At 37.7% G+C, this 18,058-nt stretch overlaps 1 protein-coding gene across 3 annotated transcripts in view; it reads right to left on the bottom strand.

Annotated features, from left to right (window-relative positions):
• Positions 1-386: 386 nt before the first annotated feature.
• Epc2 (enhancer of polycomb homolog 2) overlaps positions 387-18,058 on the bottom strand; it is a 101,641-nt gene continuing 83,969 nt past the window's right edge. For all 3 annotated transcript variants that reach the window (XM_040745314.1, XM_040745315.1, XM_040745316.1), the window contains 7 exons: positions 16,046-16,135; positions 14,273-14,418; positions 13,822-14,162; positions 5,645-5,781; positions 3,747-3,906; positions 2,606-2,939; positions 387-1,648 (listed from right to left, as the gene is read on the bottom strand). In XM_040745314.1, coding sequence (XP_040601248.1) covers positions 1,576-1,648; positions 2,606-2,939; positions 3,747-3,906; positions 5,645-5,781; positions 13,822-14,162; positions 14,273-14,418; positions 16,046-16,135 — 1,281 coding nt within the window. In that variant the 3' untranslated portion in view covers positions 387-1,575. The remainder of the gene's footprint in view (positions 1,649-2,605; positions 2,940-3,746; positions 3,907-5,644; positions 5,782-13,821; positions 14,163-14,272; positions 14,419-16,045; positions 16,136-18,058) is intronic.

The following is an 18,058-nucleotide window of genomic DNA, read 5'->3' as shown; positions in this document are numbered from 1 at the left end:
TTTACAACTTTCAGGACTGCAGATATAAAAAAGGTATAAAATTATGTTCAGTTTGAAATGGTTTTAATCATATTCATTAAAAATATTTACATTTCCCAGGACTTCCAAAACCCCTTGCAATATAATTCTACACTATACTCTATTTATAAAATGAGGCTCATTTATGAGATTTCAATGACCGCTATACTGCAAATTACTTACATTCTGTAAAATACTTTAAGAATTTCCATAGCAAAGGTAGTTTACATTGGATTACCTGGAACCCAACAGTGCCCACAGATGAGCCTCTTAGAGCTCTGCCTTAACGCTACCATGTGCTGGCCTGTCCCTCTTGTATTCACTTACAGTGTGCACATTGTGAAATAAACACATATGCAGCATGGCCGTGTTTTGATATGTATTTTTATTTCCCTGCAGTTTTCACTTATCAAGAACAAGTAACAGGGAAAGTTGTCTGAACTAGTGCATAAACAAACATTCTGAAACACCACTACACGTATCTAATTTACAAGAACCGTATAAAAAAAGTCACTAAAACACTACACTATGAAGGTGTCCAACACTTACAGTCAGACTTTTTCCAACCCGTTACTTGCCTTGTAGCCACAGGAAAACTCTCCAAAATTGAAAAGACAATCTTGCCACAACCCTCCCCCCTCCCAAAACCTGGGATGGCTCGATATATAGACTTCCAATAATTATTGCAATGATATAATGCAATACATACCTGGTAAATATCTTTTATGTGGTGTGTTACAGTTTTAAAGCCAGTTAAAATATGCAGTCTTCAGATAAAATGTAATCCGTGAAAAATTTTCATATCTGCACAGTTTAAATGTGCTAGATGCATAATTTTCCTAGTCCACTTTTTCTGTGTAATTATTTTTTATAAACTGGTATTATAAATAGAAATATACATTCAAAATATATGGAAAAGTGAGTTACTCCATTAAATTTGCATGTATCGATCCATCCCTTTCCCCTGCACAGTAATAGAAAATACTATTTTGCCTTGAAGTCGTATTTGACAGTGAAATGCCACTAAAGTATTTACCAAAAAGTCCATCTAGTCAAATTGTGAAACAAAATGAACCAAGTGAAAACTTTACAGTTCCTTTAGAAAAAAATTACAAGAATTTCATTTCCTAGCTATGAATCTTTAACTTTTTAGACACAAAGTTGGATTTATTTTTTTTTACAAGATACAAAATGTAAACATGGCAAAATAAATAGTTAAAACAAGTGATGCAGGATCCCATTTCATGCTCATGATCCCATTAAAGAATTATTTTTAAAATCCATTCAGTTGCAAATTCAAGTGCAAAAGCATGATGATGAATATCTACTATTCAAGTAACAGAAATAATATTGATGATACAAATAAACTATTTTACAAGGTAGTGATTTTCCCAATTTTACAAAATATACATCATATATCGATTTAACATCCGATATACTGTAGTCCGTTTAGGTCCATTGTTCTGCTCTGTGATCCACAGAGTGTTGCCTTTTGTATTCCGCTGGAATATGAATGACTGCACACCATCCACACAGGTCAAAGCCACATGCTTTAGGTTATGTCACTTCCATAGCTACTGTTGTCTCTGCTATTCCATTTAAACCCAATCTTTCTGGTTCATGGTTCTCTCTGTAATAAGAGTAGAATAAGTATTAGAACTCTCGAGAATATATTACTAGAGCATGGATAGGTCACAGTTTTAAGTAACTATAACTACAGATGACCCCACAAAAAAAAAACCCTTAATTTTTATCATTTCCAGACAGCAATTAAATTTTTTTCTCTAGCTCAGAAATTCCACTACTTTCTAACACTAGTGATAAATTAGGGAATATATCAAGATTAATCCAAACTTCTTTTTATAGGCTTATGGTCAAAACTTATGAACCCATACAAATAAACTTTTTTTCTGTTTCACTGTTATCCTTACATTTGTGTCACTGAAAGGAACATAAAACCTTGCCCTGCAAAACATTATTTGGCTTTAGAAAGTTCTTAAAATTTTTAAAAATATAAAGTGAAGGGTCATAGAGTATGATTTCAATTTAAGTTTCTGGTATGAACTGATGATAGCTCCAACCTAGACTATCAGTCTATAAAATAGATGAGCTAGGGCAGAGAGACGGCTCAGCAGTTAAGAGCACTGTTGCTCCTGCAGAGGACCAGCTTTGATTCTTAGACACAGGCAATGCCCTGCACCCATCTGTAACTCAGTCCCAGAGAATCTGATGCCCTCCACTGGTATCCACAGGTACCAGGCATGCACATAGTGCATACACATGCATGCAAGCCAAACACTCATACACATAAAATTATAAATCCTAAAAAACTTTAAAAATAAAATAAAAAAATGAGTGACTGAAGCTTCTAAAGTATCAATCTGACATTCTCGTCTCTCTACAGTTGGCATTTAAGGAAGCTACTAGTGTCTGTAGGCACAGAGCATTCTTTGTGTTAACCAAATCCTCAAACTTTTTTGAAAAATCAAGTCTGTTAAGAGATACTGTGTGAGCAGTGAAAAGCCAAAGGCCCTTCTCCTCCTCCAGGAAGCTGATGCAAAGCCCGAGAACGGTCCCTGCCACACACCTGGCCATGCTGCCGATGGCACTGCTGGGAGTAACCTTTGGCACTCTGTCCATACTGGCAGCAACTGTGGCAAGTTTTAAGGCTGTTGGCGATGGTGCTGAAGTCCGTGTATTGATATGCACATTGACAGGAGAAACAACACTGACGTTATTGAGGTGCACTGCATTGGTCAGGCAGGAATTGTTCATGGGAAGCGTCTGAGGGCTGCTTGTGCACAAGGCTGGGATCAAGTGGTTTGTAGTAGTGTGGCCAACTGTCCTTACAAGCTGCACAGCTGAAATCCCTGCGCTGGATGATAAAGCCATATTGGTGGAATATAATGTTTTGGACGGTCCTGCAGAAGAGTGGAGAAATCATTCTATTAGTGTAATGGGACAATCAATCAATCAAACAAACACACAAAAAACTCCTAAAATTAGGAATTTAGTAATGAAAGTAAATGTCTCATATTCTAGTTCATTAAATTCTAAGTTAACTTTCCATATCACAGTCATACAAAGAGTCTTCACCCAGCATTTTGATACCTCTTTATATGTCAACTTTGGAGATAAATGCAACAGGACAGATGAAAACGATAGCTGGGTTGCCCTAAAGAGTTACAAGCATACAAAGATCAGCAAAGCAGACTGAAGAAAGAAAAGAAGAAGGATGCTCCTGAGTGCATGTAATGAGACTAGAGGGTTCTGAGCTTGGAAGCTGTGGGAGGACAAAGCAGCATGTCTCTGGAGAGCAGGCAGTAGGCAGCAGGCAGGCTTTCCAGCCCTAACGTATCCCAAGAGGAGGAGTCAGGGAAGTACACCTAAAACTATGTGCACAAGCCTTTTAACTGACTGTGTTTTGTATTTCACTTCTTAATCAATTCATAGATGAATCAATGGGGGTGGTTGATAATGAGCTCAATGGATTTCCTAACATGTGAAGCAAACTGATAGTCTATGATGCCATCAGGATGGATGGATGGAGGCAGGCATATAGAAGATAGTGTTGAGAATTCTGGAAACACTCAGCTCCTCATCCAGACCCATCCAGGCATTCTGAAGAGCACTTGCATACATTTCCTCTGTACATATGACAAAACCAAACCCAACCAAATAAGGGGTAACTTCAAACTACTAAGTATCATGTGAAACCCCAGTTGTACCTGAAGGCTGGACAACACCATTCATATTGTTGTGGCCAGTGTTCTGTTCCTTGGATACCTCACTGCGACTTGGAACAGGAGCACTGACAACTGCAGATGCAGCAAAGTGTGCGCTGGCTGAGTCAAGTGTTTTAGACATACAGTCAGAGGTGCTTGAGCCCTATAAAATGGACAGAAGCACAGTTCAGTTTTTCACGCCTGTCTGTCTATGTATCTATCTATATAGGTATCTAAGTATCTGTCTGTCTGTCTGTCTGTCTGTCTGTCTGTCTGTCTGTCTGTCTGTCTATCTATCTATCTATCTATCTATCTATCTATCTATCTATCTATCTATCTATCTATCTATCTATCTAATCCCCTGCCCCCACTGCCAGTGGCAGGGGAAACAGGAATACGGAGTATGTGTGGAGGTCAGAGGACAACTGTCAGGAGTTGGTTCTGTTTTTCCACCACGGCAGTTCCAGGGATCCAACTCAGGTTGTCAGACTTGGCAGCAAGTGCCTTTACTAGCTAGGCAATCTTGCCAGCACCCTACATCCTCAGTTTTGTTAGATGTGATTAATGAGCACATTAAAGGATTTATGGAACCCAAGGACATTACCTTTCTAATCGTGAATAGTTGTAAGTACTTAGCTGTGAGATATAAGACTTTAGGTTTTTTTTTTTTGGTTTATGAAGCATGAAAATTACTAAAAACTAGCAAGCAATTATTTCTGAGAAAAAACAACTAAATTGAAAAGCCCAAGTTCTATTAATTTTTCTAGGTAATAATGAACATTTTAAAACTGCTTGATGAGCAGACACCACAAACAAAATAAAATCACAGACATGATTAATAGCCACTTCTATCACAATATAAAACTCCCAACTTTGAAGCAGGTTGCAAAAACTTCAGATTAGTTATCTGAAGAGACTCACAAAAAGCAAAGCAAACCAAACACAGTGGCCACTCTTTCATGATTCTGTGTAAAACTGCCTGCTACTAACAATGATAGCCACAGGCTCTAAGTCAAGCCCAGATCTACTGGGACTACCAGAGGTGTGGGATATGCAACCAGGGTCACCAAGATTTCCATGGTGTTCCTGACCCTTTGAGAATGAACTAAACCACTGTCGGTTGATCCTGGATTGAGAACTCAATAGAGTATGGCCAAACTGAGTAACTACTAGTTATTACTAAGATTTGTGATTTTTGGAATTACGGAACAACCAATTTAAGAGATACAATGTGAGGTTTATTCTCTGATGATTCAACTTTGAGATTATTTCTTTTTATTTCTGTTTTGCTTTTAATGGTTTAAAACAACAGTGTTGTATTCCTGCATAGTTCTGGAGGTCACGTCTACAATGAGTCTTACAAGGCTCATATCAAGGGTTTGTTGTGCTGGTTTTCTACAATTTTATACAGTATTCTCAGTCTTATCACTCATGTCTGTATTTATGGGTTTCTATGAACTTCTGGTTACATGTCTTTTTCCCTTCGGGGAAATGTGGTTCAGAGAGGCAAGGGGGTGTGTGCAGCTTAGATTTATTGTACATTCAGGAGAATTTCTTCTCCTCGTGAGCTATACTGGCATAGGAAGTCAGTATAGGAAAAACTTTGAGGAAGAGGTTAGAAAAGCCATATTCTTGAAAAAGAAAATGGGAGATGAGGGTTGAGGAGTGACGATTTCAAAAATATAAAATTATTTTATGAAGTCTCAACAATCCTTCCAAAAACTAGTTATTTCTTTCTTAAATCCAAAGTACCTACACATTTGGCTCTCAAAACAACCAGAAACTAGTCTGTAAAACAGTCATTCAAAATAAGTTAACTAAGGAAAACTGAGTTATTTTCTTTTCAGAGCAGAGTGTCAATTATCTGTGGAAAATGGGAAAAGAGGGGACTGGGAGGTCACCTGTGCTTTTGGATGTGTCTGCTGTGAGGAATGCTGGGATTGCTGTTTCTGTTGAAGCTGCGCAAGCTGCTGCCGTTGCATCTGAACTAGTTGCTGCTGATGTGTCTGGAACTGCTCTTCTGTGATGCCCCCGGTTACTGAAAAAGGACAAATAAGTGAGCATTGAAGTATTTTAAATGACTTAAGTAGAATGCAGTGTAAACCAGTTAAGATAAAAAGCAAATACAAGTCACAATATACATCTGCAAAGCAGAAAACACAATGGCAAGTCTTTCAGTGTGGTATATGCTCACGTCCATAATCTCCTTCATTCCTATGCAGACCTTAACTGTAAAACACGATTTTACATGAGTAATTTACCATTTATTCAGACTGAAATTTGTCTGTCTTTGTTTGTTTGTTTTTTTTGACATTTATTTGTGTATTTAGCATGTGGGTGTGGATACCACAACACACTTATGGAGGTCAGAAGACAGCTTGTAGGAGTGGGTTCCCTCCACCCACCAAGTGAATCCTGAGGATGGAACTCAGGTCCTCAGACTGGGTGGCAAATGCTTTCATTACCCACTGAGCCTTCACAGACCTCAGATTTAGTATCTAAGATTAATTTAGTTCTCCATATTAGGGTTGCCCTAGAGTAACAAAAATAGTAAAAATAATGATAAACATTCGAATTTACTAATGTAAATATTAATGACTAAATTACAGGCTTGAAAAGAAAGGGCCACCTACAAGTAAAAATGACTTCTGCCAGTTTTCATGACACTTAAATGAAATACTTTCCTTTCGGATTTTAAATTGGAGTAGAAAACAAGACATTCAAAATAAGACATTCAGTAATCATAAGCCCCAGTACACTCAACATCTAAAAATAATTCGATCAAAGTAAGGGCTAGAAATGATACAATTTCAGAAAACTAGAGTCACAGTAGACCTTCAGATGCAATTTATGAGACAGAAATTTTTCCCAAAGAAAAGTAAACGAAATTTCATGGTCAGAGAGTGGCCGTGACCTGCTGGGAGTATCAGAAAGTAGCAGTGGCTGGCTGCTGCCCCGCCAGGAGTGTCAAATGACCAGGAAGCATCAACAGTAGAGGTTTTCAGGAACTATCTTAAGAAGTCCCTCTGCGAAAGAGTACCTGTGACCCAGCCAGCATTCAGTGCCATCCCCTGTGAGATACCCCGTCACATCAGCAACCACCAGAGCCTCAGCCCTGCCTGCAGCTATAGGAGTGATCACGGGAGTAGTGGCCCCCCTGCATGTGAAGGAGCGACCACCAGAGGCCCAGCCATCAGCTGCACCAATTGGAGGAAGAGGGACCCCCTGAAATACAGGCTCTAGCTGTAGCAATCGGAGAAAGAGACGGGTAGACAACAGTGTAAGAATACACTCCAACAACATAAAGAGAATACGAAACCACCAGAAACTAGTGGTTCTGAAAGAGGACGACCTGAACATCCCAATGCAGATGAAGTAGAAGGAAATAACCTTAAAGATAACTATGAAGATGACTGAAGCCCTTAAAGAGGAATTGATGCAAAATACTCAAAAGCCTTTGACAAAATTCAACAGTCCTTCACGATAAAAGTCTTGAAGAGATCAGGGATAACAGGAACATACCTAAACATAATAAAGCAATATACAGCAAGCCAACAGCCAATATCAAACTAAATGGAGAGAAACTCGAAGCAATGCCACTAAAATCAGGAACAAAACAAGGCTGTTCACTCCATATCTATACAATATAGCACTCGAAGCTCTAGCTAGAGCACAATAAAAGGAGATCAAGGGGATACAAATTGGAAAGAAGTCAAACTTTTGCTATTTGCTGATGATATGATAGTATACATAAACGACACAAAAAATTCTACCAGGGAACTCTTACAACTGATAAGCACCTTCAGTCATATGGCAGGATACAAGATTAACAAAAAAAAAATTCAGTAGCCCTTCTATAACATATGATAAGCGGGCTCAGAAAGTAATCAGAGAAACAATAACCTTCACAATAGCCACAAATAACATAAAATACCTTGGGGTAACTCTAATTAAACAAGTGAAAGACCTGTAATGACAAGAACTTTAAGTCTTTGAAGAAAGAAATTGAAGATATCAGAAAATGGAAAGCTCTCTCATGCTCTTAGATAGGTAGGATTAATATAGTAAAAATGGCAATCTTACCAAAAGCAATCTACAAATTCAATGCAATCCCCGTTAAAATCCCAACACAATTCTTCGCAGACCCAGGATAACCAAACCATCCTGTATAATAAAGGAACTTCTGGAAGCATCATCATCTCTGACTTCAAGCTCTATTATAGAACTACAGTAATGAAACCAGCTTGGTATTGGTATAAAAACACACAGATAGACCAAAATAATTAAGTTGAAGACTCTGATATTAATCCACACACCTATGAACACATGATCTTTGACAAAGAAGCTAAAATTATACAATGGAAAAAAGAAAGCATCTTCAACAAATGTTGCTGGCATAACTGGAGGTCAACACGCCAAAGATTGCAAACAGACCCATATCTATTGCCATGCACAAAACTCAAGTACAAATGGATCAAAGACCTCAGCATAAATCCATAAATCCAACACACTAAACTTGATAGAAAAGAAAGGGGGAAATAGCCTTGAATTCATTGGGACAGGAGACCACTTCCTAAATAAAACACCAGTAGCACAGACACTGAGAGCAACAATTAATAAATGGGACTTCCTGAAACTGAAAAATTTCTGAAAGGCAAAGGACACTGTCAACAAGACAAAATGGCAGCCAAGAACTTTGACAACCCCACATCTGACAAAGCGAGCTGACTCCAAAATATACAAAGAACTCAAGAAACTAGACATCAAAAGACCAAATAATCCAGCTAAAAATTGGGTACAAACCTAAATAAAGAATTCTCAACAGAAAAAACTCAAATGGCTGAAAGACATTTAAGGAAATGCACAAAATCCTTAGCCATCAGAGAAATGCAAATCAAAACAACTCTGAGATACCATCTTACACCTATCAGAATGGCTAAGACTAAAAACAATGATGACAACTTATGCTGGCGAGGATGTGGAGTAAAGGGAACAGTTATCTATTGTTGGTGGGAACGCAAATTTGTACAGCCATTTTAGAAATCATTTTCTCTGGAAAACGGGCACCAGTCTACCTTAAGATCCAGTAATTCCACTCTTAGGCATATACCCAAAGGATGCACATTCATACCACAAGGACATTTGCTCAACTATGTTCATAGCAGCATTATTTGTAATTAGTCAGAACCTGGAAATCCCCTATATGCCCCTCAAATGAAGAATGGATAAAGAAAATGTAGTACATTTACACAATGGAGTATTACTCAGTGGTAAAATGACATCTTGAAATTTGCAAGCAAATGGATAGAAAAAGAAAAAAAAAGCATACTGTAAGAGGTAACCCAGACCCAGAAAGACAAATATGGTATGTACTCACTCATAAGTGCATACTAGACATAAAGGATAACCAGTCTACAGTCTATAACCCCAAAGAACCTAGCTAAACAAAGAGGACCCTAAGAGAGACATACATGGATCTACTAGGAAAGGGAAAAAGACAAGCTCTCATGAATAAATTGGGAGCATGGGAGGAAGTGGGGAGGGGGAAGGGGAGAGAGGAGGAGAAAAGGGTTGTGGGAAGAACATGAGGGAATGGGATGGTCGAGTTGGAGGAAGAACAGAGAGGGAGAGCAAGGAAAAAATATCTTGATAGAGAGAGACAGAATGGGGCTAGCGAGAAACCTGGCACTAGGGAAATTTCCAGGAATACACAAGGATAACCCCAGATAAAACTCTAAGCAATAATGGAGAAGGTGCCTAAACTGGCCTTCCCTTATAATCAGATTGAGGACTACTGTAACTGTCAACATAGAACCTTCATCCAGTAACTGATGGAAGCAGATGCAGAGATCCACAACTAACCACTGGGCAGAGCTCCAGGAGTCCAGTGGAAGAGAGGGAGGAGCAATAATATGAGCAAAGGGATCATGACCATGATGGGGAAACCCACAGTAGGAGCTCACTGACCAGACTGACAGCTGGGGAACCTGCATGGGATGGAACTAGGTTCCTTGAATGCAGGTGACAGTGGACAGATTGTGTTTTTTGTGGGGCTCCTGGCTTTGGGTCCAGGATCTGGCTTTTTTGGAGCCTATTTCTTATGGAGAGATACCTTGCTCAGCCTAGACCAGGGTGGGGGTGGGGTGAGGGTGGGTATTAGTCCTGCCTGGACTTGCTGATGTGCTAGACTTTGTTGACTTACCATGGGAAACCTTACCCTCTCTGAGGTGGGGGCTGTGGGAGGAAGTGGGAGGAAGAGAGGGAACTAGGATTGGTATATAAGATAAAATAAAATAATAAAATGGAAAAAAAAAAGAAATTCCATAAACTGATATTTAAGTGGGCTGCTGATAGGCCAGCTTAACAAGCACAAAGATCTTCATAGAAGTCAGTGTACATTTAGAATACAAGTGTCCAGCAACACCAGAATACACATACTCTTAAAAAGTAATTCATGTAACCCAGGCTGGTCCAGAACTCACTATGGCGTGGAGGGTCACCTAGAACCAGTGATCTCTGGCTTCTATTTGTTGGTTTTCATGCTACAGATACAATAATGAGCTGATTCTCAGGGCTCAGTTATTGGTAGGGAAAGAGTAAAACATAGATTAAAAACACTTCCTAAATGGATTATTTTTCCTTTTATAAGTTGCTGGGTTATCTCCAAGAGATTTATTATTTCACACTGAGTCATCTAGTGACACAGATTAAAAAGCATCAGAAAGGTCACAGTTAACTGTTAGTGAACATCTACTTGGGATGAAATACAGGAAAGAAACTCTGCTTTGGTCAGGGTAGTAGTTGCAAAGGCATAAGTGAGGATGGACCAAAGAACAAGCTCTCTTCTTCCATGTAGCCAAAAGAACTCATCTATCTTACCACCTGACAGCTTACAAGTTCTATCAGGTCACAATAACCACACAGCTGTCTTTCCTGAAAGGTGGCAATATCTGACCGACTGCTTTAGGTAGATGAGAAGCATTCTTTTCCTTCAGTAAAGATCTTTACAAATCTTCCTGGCTAGCAGCCTCTAAGAGATGAGAATATCTACTAGAGAATCTCTCCCTTTCTGTGTTCAAGACTGTACAGATGGGCACCTTAGCATCTCTAGCTTCCAAAAGGACCCTTTCTGTACATCAAACGTACTACCCTCTAGTTGCTTTTATTCTTCAGATAAATCCATACACTGTGCAAACTGTTAATGACTGTAAGGTATCTGGGGCTGCTTGAAAGACTTGATATTTATCAAAATAGGAAAGAAAACTGTATCATGTTAACTTGACTGTGTACCAGTGAAACCTATATTAAATGTAAATATGCCCTGCAAGTTTGAAAAAGCTGTTTTATGTATTTAACATATTTTCTTGAACTTTATACTAAAGAAAAAAAATCCAAAAAAATGACAGTATCAGTTTCAAATGACTATAAACTAGCATCCTCTGTTTATATAAAGAACATAATATAAGCTATAAGCTCCTTGAAGATACTGTTTTATTCCTCACTTTTCAATTGTTAAACAACATAATTCTTTGCATATAAAACAGAACATAAATAATTTATATAAAATAATTTTTCTGCTTATTCATTTGTTATGTTCAATACAGCCTGTCTTTCCTTTCTCAATTCTGTTTAGTTTCTAAACTAAGAAAGATTATTTTAGCTGGAGGGTGGTGGAGCATGCCTTTAATCCCAGCCTTTGGGAGGCAGAGGCGGGAGAGTCACTGAGTTTGAGACCAGCCTGGTCTACAGAGAAGGAGGAAGAAGGAAAGTAGAGGACGAAGGGGAAGATCTTTATGCAGCAGTAATCAATAATGCTTGTCACTTAATTTAAAATTAGTTTTCTGTCTTAGTCTAATCTTAGGTTACACATTTAAATTTCCCTTGAAACATCTAAAAATAATACACTTCATACATTAGGTATGAAAGGATACATATGTAATTCTAGCACTCCAGAGACTGATATGTGGATAATGTACCTCATTATGGAAAACTATCATTTACATTAAGTTATAATTTTGGGTCAGCATATATTCAGAATTGATATACCAACAGAGAACATATGTTATCTAAAACAGTTACATCAAATCCAGAATTCATCTGGAATATATAGTAGAAATCTGCAAATATTCAAATTGAGAAGTCATTCAAATCATTTTTAACACTTTAACATTGGTAGAGTAAAAAATTCAATGTATAGTCAAATACAACTATAAACACCTACATATGACATGTTTTAAATTCCCCTTTTGAATGTTTGGTACAGAAATTTCTATTCAGATAATTTTGAACAATTTTGGAAGTTGGCTGGAGAAAGATTCAACCTAATACTATTTAACTTCCTGTTATAACAGATTTCTAGAAACTCCATGATCTCACATTATATGACATATTTTGGTTCATTAAGGTTTACCAACTCACAAACTGTATATAAAGAGCCATCAGTTTCTTAAAGTTCAGCTGAGAGAAAATGAACCAACCTATTCAGGGAAATACACTACAGGCCGACTTCCATTCTCAAATGATTCTAATTTTCTATTGTAATGTTCACATGAATGAATGTCTATAGCAAGCTGGAAAACAGCTCAATACACAAGACTGTGAATAGCTGATTCTAAACTTAAGGACTTTAAAGAAGTCTAATATAACCCTACTAATGCATCTGCCAGGAAATACTTTAGATACATGTATGTAGTCAATGCAGAGACTCACAGCTGGTCAACAGGTAAAGAACAATTGACGGCTGAGCGCTCAGCTTTAAACCAAGCTTGCAAATCACCCCACCCAAGGTTCAGGGAACACTGAGGAAAGGGGAGAGAAAGAACCAAGAGATGAATAACAGGGAGGAAGGTTTAAAACACAGTCATCATGACATTCAGGAAGTCAAAACAGCTGTGGCTGACTGTATGGGGCCTATACAAGAATGAACCAGAAAACAAATATCACAGAGAGGGAGGATTTCATGGGGCCCTACAGCACCCACGGGAGTTCATGGTAATCTAGGGCTGCTGGAAGAGAGGATGTCAGTTGTCTTCAGTGATGCAGCTACTGGTGAATCGTTCATACTCTAGGGGATAGATTCACTCCCATGCCCACAGTAGGGGTCATGATTAAATTCAGCGAGTCTCCAAACAAAGGCACAACAAAAGGACAGGAAAGTGGGGTAGGGACCTGATAGGTGGAAGGAGGCTAGGAGGAGAACAAGAAAGAGAGGAGGAATTCACCAGAATTTCTATTTATGTGCATAAAATTGTTAAAGAACAAATTGTTTTAAAAATGAAATAACACGTTTTATAAGAAAGGCTACTACTTAACAGTATTAAATCATACATTTTCACTGGATACCATGCATAATTGCAGTGTATACATTATAAACATATTTATAAATTATATATACTTGTAAACATGTGATAAGACTACCCATTAAATAAAATAAATCAAAATTATATTTTAGAATGTCCAGATATTGGAATTATTTACAATGTATACATTATAAATATGCTAAATTAATTTATTTTTTGAGACAGGGCCTCAAACTAGCTATGTAGCCAAGGATGACCTTGAACTCTGGATCTTCTTTGTCTCTACCTTCCAAATTTTGAAATTATAAACAGACGCCATCACATCTAGCACAGTATCTCTTAAAATGAAAAGATCTTTCTGATCTCAGTTAGACTATCAGACCAAAATCACTATTCAGTGAGTCTCCTATTTAAGAAAAAAAATCTTTTCTCAGAAAGGCTTTCAATAGAAGTCTCAAGGAGCAATGCTTGCATTCCATCCAAGCTAATGAATAATTTTTTTTAAACATAAGTAGACAGCATTGTACAATGATTATCAGGAGGCAGCTAGTAAATGGTAGGTAAGCTAACAGGGAACACACACTTGTTCAGCCCACACCTTCTCCATACCTCAAATTCAAGTTGGTTATATTTCTCATGCTGGAAAGTAAAAATAAAATTGATTTCCCAAGTAGAGGTAGGAAAATAAGTCTCTGATATTTATTGTGAGTTAATTTATCACATAATGGACACGAAGAAGAGCGGTGACAGAGACTTGTGGCAGACTTTTTGATGCTTACCTGATATGCCATTCTTGCTGGTGTTCAATAAAGCTACAGATGGTGCAGAAACTCTTTTACTGCTCACAGTCTGCCCTGGTTTTCTTGAGGTACATTCTTCATTATCAATGTCCTGTACATTTAGTAGCCTTGGCTGGAAACACTGTAGTCGACATGATCTGATATTGCTTAATATTTCAGAAAGGGACAGTCTATTTTCACAAGGTTTACTGGAAGCATTGGTCCGAGAGAAATAAGAAAAGTCTATATTTTGGGAAGAGCTTGAAGAACCATTCAGCATCTCAGGGTCTATCTGTTTCAGAACTGGGTCATGTTCTGTAGATATTCGGTCCATTATGACCCTGTAAAGCAAATAAGACATACATGTGTATATCATATATAAAATGCATAGCTGTTTCTCTTATCACATCACTTTCAGCTAGAAAATGAAAACAAGGTCAAGGTAGCTTACCTTCCTCCTCTGCCAATTCGCCTTCGTGCAAATCCTATACATCTTCTTGGAACTGTAAGTGTTGTAAGACAATGCTTATACCTCAACTTATCCAGATCTGCCAACTCTGAATTTTCACACGTATGGTTAGCTTGGTCCAAACGAGGCTGCAAGGAGAGAGAGAAAAAAATAACTCATACAGTAATTATGAAAGGAAGAAAAGTTAAATCATGATTAGAATAAAATGATTAGAGGTAGTATTAGGAGACAAAATAAAATTTAGACGAAAAACTGTAAAATTGGGGCTTAAATGTTTTAAAGTTAAAATTTATAAAATTAAATAGAAAGCTTTTTATTCAAATTACCTAAACTAAACTAAATTAAGTATGTATTTTAAAACCTTAAGTGTTTTAATATTTATTTATACATAGGGAATGAATGAATCATTAATTAGTACTTTTTCTATGCGATAAACTGGAGTGAATTTTTTCAAGAGGTTTGCTAGAGACAACTAAAAGTTGAAGTGTATGCGCAGGTTAAGAGGAAGCCTTTTCTTTACTCTTAAGGCATGTAGCGTTTATTTCTTGGCCTTTCCATTATACGTATCACCCTGTTTTTCTGTCTCACCACTTTGCCTTCCTTTTATAGTCGTCTTACCATCTTTTTTTTTTTTTTTTTTTTTTTTGGTTTTTCGAGACAGGGTTTCTCTGTATTGTTTTGGAGGCTATCGGTCCAGCCCAGCCTCGAACTCACAGAGATCCGCCTGCCTCTGCCTCCCGAGTGCTTATCAGCCTAACTTGAAAACAAATCCTCATCATTCCTACATTAACTCTACTCTCATAAAAGCTGTCTATCTGTGTACACCATAATGCAATCACATGGTTTCTATAACCATGTTAAAAGAGTAAGACCACCTTCACCACTCTGCAGTTACACATATGATAGAAAACTTTAGCATTGGAAAGTCAAGGTCATTTTCTTAACACTACATCCAAAATGGGACATTAATAACACAAAGATATTTCTTTTTTCTTTTTGTTTTGTTTTTTCAAGACAGGGTTTCTTTGTGTAGCCCTGGCTGTCCTGGAACTTGCTCTGCAGACCAAGCTGGCCTTGAACTCACAGGGATCCACCTGCCTCTGCCTCCAAGTGCATGTGCTTCTACTATCTAGCCATAAAGGTATTTATTTCTAAATGTGTCTGAAACTTACAGATACAATTAATGGACAATATTGGCATGAAAGAAGTTCATACTTACTGGGTATATATTCCCCCCCCCTCTCTCTCTCTCTCTCTCTCTCTCTCTCTCTCTCTCTCTCTCTCTCTCTATATATATATATATATATATATATATATATATATATATATTCCCTCCCTCCCTCCCTCCCTCCCTCCCTCCCTTCCTCCCTCCCTCCCTCCCTCCCTCCCTCCCTCTCTCTCTCTCACACATACACACACACAAATTTAGGGGCAAACCCAGAAATCACCAAAATTCAGAAGCCAACTTAGACATGTACAATTAATTTTCACAATTGCTAAAGCTTTAATTAAATCTCCAAATGAAGTAACTTTTAAAATATGAGTTGTCTATTTCCAAGTAAAGGATTTCTGATATAGTCTGAAAGAATTTGGCATCTTTTATTTACTTTTATTGGTATTCACACATTACAGGAGACATTAAATAAAAAAAATACTGATGAACTTCCCACTTTTAGACTCAGCCTAAGTTACCTTGACATGAATGATCTGTTAATTCCAGCTCACAAAAATATCACAAAAAACAAAAGTTCTTACAGCATAATACTGGCATCCTGCCCGTCTTCTGAAAGCACAGGGACCATCAGGATCATTTTCTTCTTCAGGTTCTGATGCTGGAGATGGTACCTGATAAAACAGGTGTTCCATTTAGCAGTTATCAAGTTAACAGAACAATGTACATAATGATCGAAAATAAAATCAGTTCACAAACACACATGCCTACATCCAGTGAGTACCTAATTTGCCCCAAATATTTAATAAATGGTAAATAATTTCTGTGGCTATAATTCTGTATTTTTAAGATTCATTCTTATATCTAAGTACACATGGTATTGTTTTCTTGTTTCTAAACATAAAGGTTAGTACAGTTTTTATATATCCCATTTATATAAAGTCATAAATTGTGCAGTCATAAATACTTATTGACAGTTATGCTTCACCTATAGGTAGTTGTATTTTTATTAGGAAACTTCTGTTTATAATAAAGTCAAATGCTCGGAAGAGAAGGCGTTGGATTCTTGGCAACCAGAGCTACAGGAGCTTTGAGGTGCTATGTAAGTACTGGAAGCAAACCCAGGTCCTCTTTAAGAGCAGCAAGTGATCTCAATCACTGAACAATCTCTCTAGCCCCTGAAATCCCTGCTTAAACATAGCAGGTCAGAAACAAAATCAGAAGACAGAAAGTATATAAACAGACTGGTTGCTGAGAGAGAGTTTAAGACCACAACAGTAGAGCAAAAGTATAAAGACTTGAGTTGCTACATTAAGAAGGATTTTGCCAGGACCAGATGCTACCAGCCAAATATTCTCATATAATCTGAAGGGGAACCCTAGGGCAGGACTGACCCACTAGAGCACAATTTATGTCATAAAAACAAGTTAAGTGATATGTAAAATATACTGACACATCAGAGAAACAATGAATAAAAATGTTCATTCTAATGGTTAAGTGCCATAAAAACCTTAGTACTTAAGTTTTAGTTGTCTTAAAAGTCTACTTTGCAGTGCATCTTTTTCTCACAAATGTCTGCTTAATCATATTTACTTGGTACTGTTTTGAACCCAAATCCCTTATTCCCTTTTAGAGAGGAATATTTTCCTTCCACATTAATCCCAAACTATGGTGATGACCATATAGCTGGATCACCTTGGGAAAAGGGCATTTGTTTGAGGTTCCAACATCCCTTCAATAGCTCATGGAAGAGAATGGCACAGCAAGCTGGGGTTAATCCATTTCCTGAGGTACCAACTCCCAAACTCAACACTATAAAGAAATCTTAACTTTTACATTTTGGTTCCTCTACAAGTATCTACCTCTTCTAATCCAGATAAAGAAGTGATACAAAGTGTCTGACAATTCTTGGCATGAAGCACTCCTTCCCAACTCTCTCTCCCTAGGGATGGACTCAAGCATGCACAGAAAGGTAGCAACATAGAGCGATGACAGGAGAACAGGAACTCTAATCAGAGCAAAGGGCTTCTTCCCAACCACAATCTGTTAGTCAGTCTGGTTACAATGCTTTCTTAAGGCTTATTTGCTCCTTGTCTAGTACACAACATGCTATTTCTTCCTATGTGTCCTGAAATCCACCCCTGGGGGAATTTACAAGAGCTATAGTCCAAATACCCATATTATTTAGTGATGTCAAGGTATAGGCAAGCAGTCCTCAGTAATGTGAAAATACCATAAAAATGAATAGTTGACTAAGGCTTAATAAAAGGTTCCAGAAAACTCTAAAAGTTGTAAAATGTGATTTTAATGTGGGAATGGAGGTTAGGGATTATGTGAATACATATAAAAATCTGAGCTGAAATAAAGATTCCTTAGTACACAAGGAATGTATGACAAACTATGCTGAGTGGGCGCTTATCTAAGGCAGTGGATGGAATAGCAATCAGGAAAACATCCCCCTTACTGTTATAGGAAGTATCTCATGCATCCTTTTTATAGAACAAGGAGCATATGCGAGACTTTCTAGGTTCTCACTAATACTGACAGGAAACTACTCTGCAAATTTTATGTGCATTTATTTAACTGTGTCATTTTCT

The sequence above is a fragment of the Mesocricetus auratus genome, unplaced genomic scaffold (assembly GCF_017639785.1).
Source record: "Mesocricetus auratus isolate SY011 unplaced genomic scaffold, BCM_Maur_2.0 Super-Scaffold_100004, whole genome shotgun sequence".
In the NCBI taxonomy this organism is placed as follows: Eukaryota; Metazoa; Chordata; class Mammalia; order Rodentia; family Cricetidae; genus Mesocricetus; species Mesocricetus auratus.
This window is presented reverse-complemented; position numbering and strand designations above follow the sequence as displayed.